The following is a 5,553-nucleotide window of genomic DNA, read 5'->3' as shown; positions in this document are numbered from 1 at the left end:
AATACTGTGTTTAAAGTAACACACAAGGTCACGTACTTAACTTTGTTGAAAGTGTCACATCCTTTTAGAGCGCATATGAAGATGGATTTAGTCATCTCTACAGTACAAGACAATGTTGTTTATAAGATGAGGATTTCCAAAGTCTCTCTCTCTGGATTAACTTCTGCTGATGTTGACCACTTTTCATCCCCTTTCATTACTCTTTCTTTTAGTTTTTAGTATGTGTGTGTCTGCTCACCAAGCTGGAATATGTTGAGTTTTTCAAGCCAATTGGCGCACATTGCATCACTTTAGACCTGAGCTGTTTAAGTATATTTATAATAAAATATCTACAGCTGACTGCAGGGTATAGGGTTGAGGCATCTGTCTCCTACAAACATTATGGGAGTTGTCATTAGTTAAAATCCCTGCTGGGAGATGGTTAAAAGTAGACAGCAATAGCACAAGTTTGGAAAGATGCTTTTAGCATTTAAACATCAAACAAATTAGTCTGGGAGAATATTCAAGTTTATGTTTTCACTATGACAAAGACACAAATGACACAAAAGTCATTTCATTTCTTTAATGACAGAAGAAAGCTATTAGTGACATCATTGGAATTCAACTCAGCAAACACCAAACAAAACTGCCCTGTATGCAGATGATGTATTACTATTCTTACAGAACCCTCGCTTTATTGTTTCAGACTAATATCTTTTTCTTGTCCTGTCTTTTCTTCACTTCTCCCACCACTCAGACACCAACCTGCCATTTATCCATACTTTTCAACCAATGGAGAGCCTTCTCACCAACATCAGCTCCACCTTCACTGCTGAGCCCCTCTTGACCCCTGACCCAACTAACTGCAGCGCCTGGGACCAGCAGTGGGGCGCACCATACCTGCATAGGTTAGCCCACCTGGATGTGCAGCTGTACCAAGACTTCTACGCTGTGTGGGTCTCTCTCATGGTAAGACAAGATACCAGTTAGTAGGAGAAGGGATCATGTCCACTTTTCCACCAAAATAAGCATTTAATGATTACGATCACTGCTAAAGATACAATGTAATATTTTATAAAAACCTATCATTTAAAGCCACAGTGCGTAGTTTCTGCCGCCCCTATGAGGAATTCTAAGTAGTGACAACAAAACTACCGGCACGTCCACATAATACAAACCTTACGTGACCGCGCACTGCCCCCATGCCCCCTTCACACAGTTGCTTGTAACCAAGGAGGACACAGAGGATTAAAAAAAACATGATGGACTCTTCAGAAGAGGTAATTATCACAATCTGCTTAACATAGCCATACTGAGAAATACGGAGAGAGTTGTTTGGAGCTGATAGTCTTAATTAGCGTTGAAGCAACTCATTTGGCAATGGCTTGAATGTAACGGACGTTCATAAATATCAAAAAGTTACGCACTAAAGCTTTAAAAGATGTATGTCAGTGAACTAGATTTTTGTCAAAATGCGTAAGCAAAAAAAAAAACTATAAATAAAAACTGAGTGAGTGAGTGAGTATAATATGACTTTACATTGGTTTAAAGTACAGCCGCCCTGCCTACTCGATTCAGTATGACCATTCAACCAAAGAGAAACATCCACAGTTGTATTCCTCCCTGCTGCAGGTGTGTAACTGTCTGATGCTGGTGGTCGGTGTGGTCCTCAACAGTCTGGCTCTCTATGTCTTCTGTGGGGCCTCCACCCACTCCTCGGCCTCTGTGGTTTACACCATAAATCTTGCTGTAGCTGACCTGCTTGTGGCGCTGTCGTTGTCAGCGCGCATCGCTCTGTACCACAGTGGAGGGAGCTGTGTTGCCTGCTCCTATGTTCACACCTTCAGCTACTTTGTCAACATGTATTGTAGTATACTGTTTCTGACCAGGTGGGTGGGTCACTCCTTCATTTAACATTTAAAATGAAAACACACTATCAGCAAAAACCTTTTTACCTCTACTTTCCTCTGTGACTCCCCTTTCACCACTCTTTTTTTCAGTATCTGTATAGATCGATACCTCGCTGTTGTCCATGTGTCCAGTACTCTCCATCGATGCAGGACCCCAGGAACAGCCAGATGTGTCAGCGCCATAGTTTGGTTCATTGCAGTTGTGGTCACCTACTCCTTCCAGGTGAAGACACATGCACTACAAACACAACACAAACAAATAAATACATAGATAGATCTTCAAACTATGGATTAAACAGAATAGATTTCTGTTGTTTAAGCCTCTTATCTATCTAGTCTTTTCTCCCATCTGCTTTTTCCATGCAGACAACATTTGTGCTGATGAGGACATGCTGTCTGTAGTTGCTGCACTTTATTAAAAAGGCTAGAACTATGATAATCTTTGGGTCAGCTTACCCGCTGAGGTGCTGTTTTTCTGATCTCCTTGCCCATCTCAGGGTCCAGAATTACATATTTATTCAGTCTAATAATCCAAACAAAAACGTTTTTTGTGCCACTGGAAATGCACACTTGAGCTAAGCGTTTTTTCCAAGGAAAGGCCCTTTCCGGGGGAATTTGGTACGATTGGCAGACCCTAAACCTTTCAAGGCTTTAGCAGTAAAAACTTGTCCCTATGTCGTAAAACATTTCATAGAGTTAAAGTAACTGGAAGGAGGTACAGCCTGCAGCAATTCAGCCCACTAAATGGTTCACCCTGTGTTTGTGAAAATTTGAATTGCCTAGGGAAGTGGTTCTCAACCTGTGGGTTGTTACCTCACAAAGGGCCCCAATATAAATCTAAAGGGGTCACAAGGGGATTCAAGTAAGTAAGTAAGAAAGAAAAAATATGCCTGTTACAGAAAACTAAGCTATTTTTTTTATCTAATTTTTGCTTTTTTTCTTGGGAAATATCTCTTCAGGCTTTTAAAGAGCCTTCAAAATAAACAACCAGAGAAGGAAAAATCACATGCTAGGGTAAAGGAGAATCTCAGACAGGCAAACTCAGTATGCTCTTTATAAATTTCTTTTTAAAACGCACTTTTATTTTATGGCTTATTTGTTGTAAGGCATACTATATATAAAAAAAATATTATTATGATTATTATTAATTCATATCCACAATGAGGCCATAACTGGTGGTGAGGGTTTTGCATTGTATGGGGTCACAAAGCAAAAAGTTTGGGAACCACTGGGCACTTGTGAAAATGTTTAGTATTATAACTTTGAAGTGGAAAGAGCGCTTTAAGACTTGATGTGTTGGGATCTCTCGTCTGCTTTCTACAGACCACAGCGTTGGAGTTCAGCTCTTCCTGTGTGCTCCTCCCTGCCCTCTTCTACCTCACCATTCTGGAGTTCCTGCTTCCCCTGCTGGCCGTGGCGGGCTTCACTCTGCGCGTCGCCTGCTTTCTCTCCTCCAGCCATGGCCTGATGCCCCAGCAGAGCAGGGCGAGGAGGGCGCGTGCTGTCAGACTGCTGGCCACCGTCCTGGTGGTCTTCACTATCTGCTTCACGCCGTTCCACATCCGGCAGGTGCTGGTTTATTTCCGGGTCAAAGTCGGAGGGGAGGGGCTAGGGCAGGGGGTGGGGCATGTACTCGCCTATCACATCACAGTTACCCTGAGCAGCCTGAACAGCTGCCTGGATCCAGTGGTTTACTGCTTTGTGACAGACAGCTTCAAGAGAGTGTGGAGAACGAGGAGGAGGGGAGCAGGGGAGGGGGATGGGGAGGCGGGGCACACAAGTGGGGGAGAAGGAGAGAGGAACTCGGTGAATAAAAATCCAAGTACAGCAATGGCGATAGCTCACAGCGTGGCCACACTTACCCTCACAAGCTCTCCCTTCTCTGCTGCCAACATGGAACAGTCCTCTTAAAGACAGCTGACCCCCTCGACACCGGTGAGTGGAACAGTCCAGAGAGAAAGACTCACCGAGAGTGATGGATAAGCAGATACTGAGAGAGATTTGGAGGCTAAAAAAGAACTAAATTTACAACGAAAGATGTCAAATAAAATTCTCTTTTCGATGAAGAAAACATAACTTCAGTGGCTACCTTCCTCCGTCCGTCCCTTTATGTCTCCATGTGTTCGTCTTTTTGTCCCCCTGACCTTGCTTAGATGTTGTCCTGAGACCGGTGAGAACAAATAATGGACCACAAAGGGAAGGTTTTGATTTGAGCTTGTACTGTTGGAGGAAACGCATGCTTTATTAAATTGTGATGTTGAAAACAGAAAGAAATGTCCTTGAGACAGGATTAAAAAAATATTGAAAGATCTTGAATTACAGTTCAGTCTACCAACTCATGGATTGGATTATTATGAAGCTATTAGAGTGTGTACAGAGTTGAAATTTGGTGTCTAGTCCACTATATGAAAGATACACTTGTAAAATCTAATGCGATCCTATACACCAGCTCTGCCGTACATTCTTACTAAGACAATAATGTTCAGTTTTAAATGACACTGTCAGAGAGGTATTAATTCTCCTAAATGTTTATTATTGAGCTTGTAGTTAGCAGTGAACTGGACTAAACTATACTGAAAAGTGTTTCTAATGTTTTGTCATTTACAAACAAGTGGGGGGAAGAATATTAGAAACGCATTTTAATATAATGCTTTCCAGTACAACACCACCACTAAATACTCAAAGGTTTTGCCTCATGTAATGTTCTTTCTTTGTCTAAAGTTAAACTTTTTGGTTTAATAATTTAGGACGTATTCACTGTAATTAAAGCCACGTAAGTCATGTAACTATAAGACTCCAACAGGGACCTTCGTTACATGTTATACTCCTGTCTGTCTTACTACGTTTCCTGTCTGGATCTTTACTGTAACCCGTCTAATAAAGGCAACATACAAATGCAAAAGTGGTATTTAGTTTCAACCAGTAATGTGGCCAAATTATGACCTTTTAAATGGAAACACTATTGTGTGCTGTCTTACCATTTCTGTCACTATGTTTGATCAGTGTTGCTATGTAAAGCCAAAGCGAAGGTTAAAAAACATTCCGAAATAATAATGTCAACGACATTAAAATGCAGAATGACAGAATTAAAGAGTTAGAGAGCAAAAACAATGGGACAGAGTCTTGAGTCTACACATTAAATAAGCTAGCAGCAAAGTTCTCTTCAGAGGTATAAACACTTGTAACAGTTAGTCACTCAAGTACACAGTGAAGCTCTCTTTGTTTATCATTGTATAAGTGTCTAAATGGAATGGTGTCGTCAGCGTCACACAAAACTTACATCTCTAAAACATTGACGTTGAAGGCAATTATGAAAAACAAACCCACTGACTGAGTTCAACATTTTCCATTTTTCATGTTCCAGAAAACATATTTCTGACATTTTAGAGGACATGATCACTGCTGTGGCTCGCAAAACATCTCAGAGAGATTGTCAAGTAAGGTGATATAGATACTGTGATGTAAAAAGTTTTATTTTTTCATTTACGTACATTTGGGAGCACTGGACTCAGTCAAAGAACTAAAAAGCAACACAATACCTACACAAACCTTAGTGTTCACTAAAAGTGGGTATTAAAGGGATGAATTGAATGTATTTACTGTCAACTCCAGCCTTGACATCATTGCATGTTCTTGGCTTTTCTTACTCGTTTATCTCTTTTTT

At 41.0% G+C, this 5,553-nt stretch overlaps 1 protein-coding gene across 1 annotated transcript; it reads left to right on the top strand.

The window, feature by feature from the left end:
* Positions 1–771: 771 nt before the first annotated feature.
* On the top strand, positions 772–3,617 carry LOC120571827 (G-protein coupled receptor 20; the record flags this gene model as incomplete). The annotated part of the gene is made up of 4 exons (XM_039820920.1): positions 772–948; positions 1,612–1,868; positions 1,980–2,112; positions 3,213–3,617. Coding segments are annotated over exons 1-4 (972 nt in total), but the record flags the coding sequence as incomplete, so codon positions are not given.
* Positions 3,618–5,553: the final 1,936 nt, after the last annotated feature.

This window comes from Perca fluviatilis, chromosome 13 (assembly GCF_010015445.1).
Source record: "Perca fluviatilis chromosome 13, GENO_Pfluv_1.0, whole genome shotgun sequence".
In the NCBI taxonomy this organism is placed as follows: Eukaryota; Metazoa; Chordata; class Actinopteri; order Perciformes; family Percidae; genus Perca; species Perca fluviatilis.
Note: the sequence above shows the minus strand (reverse complement) of the source record. Positions and strands in the feature narration are given on the sequence as shown.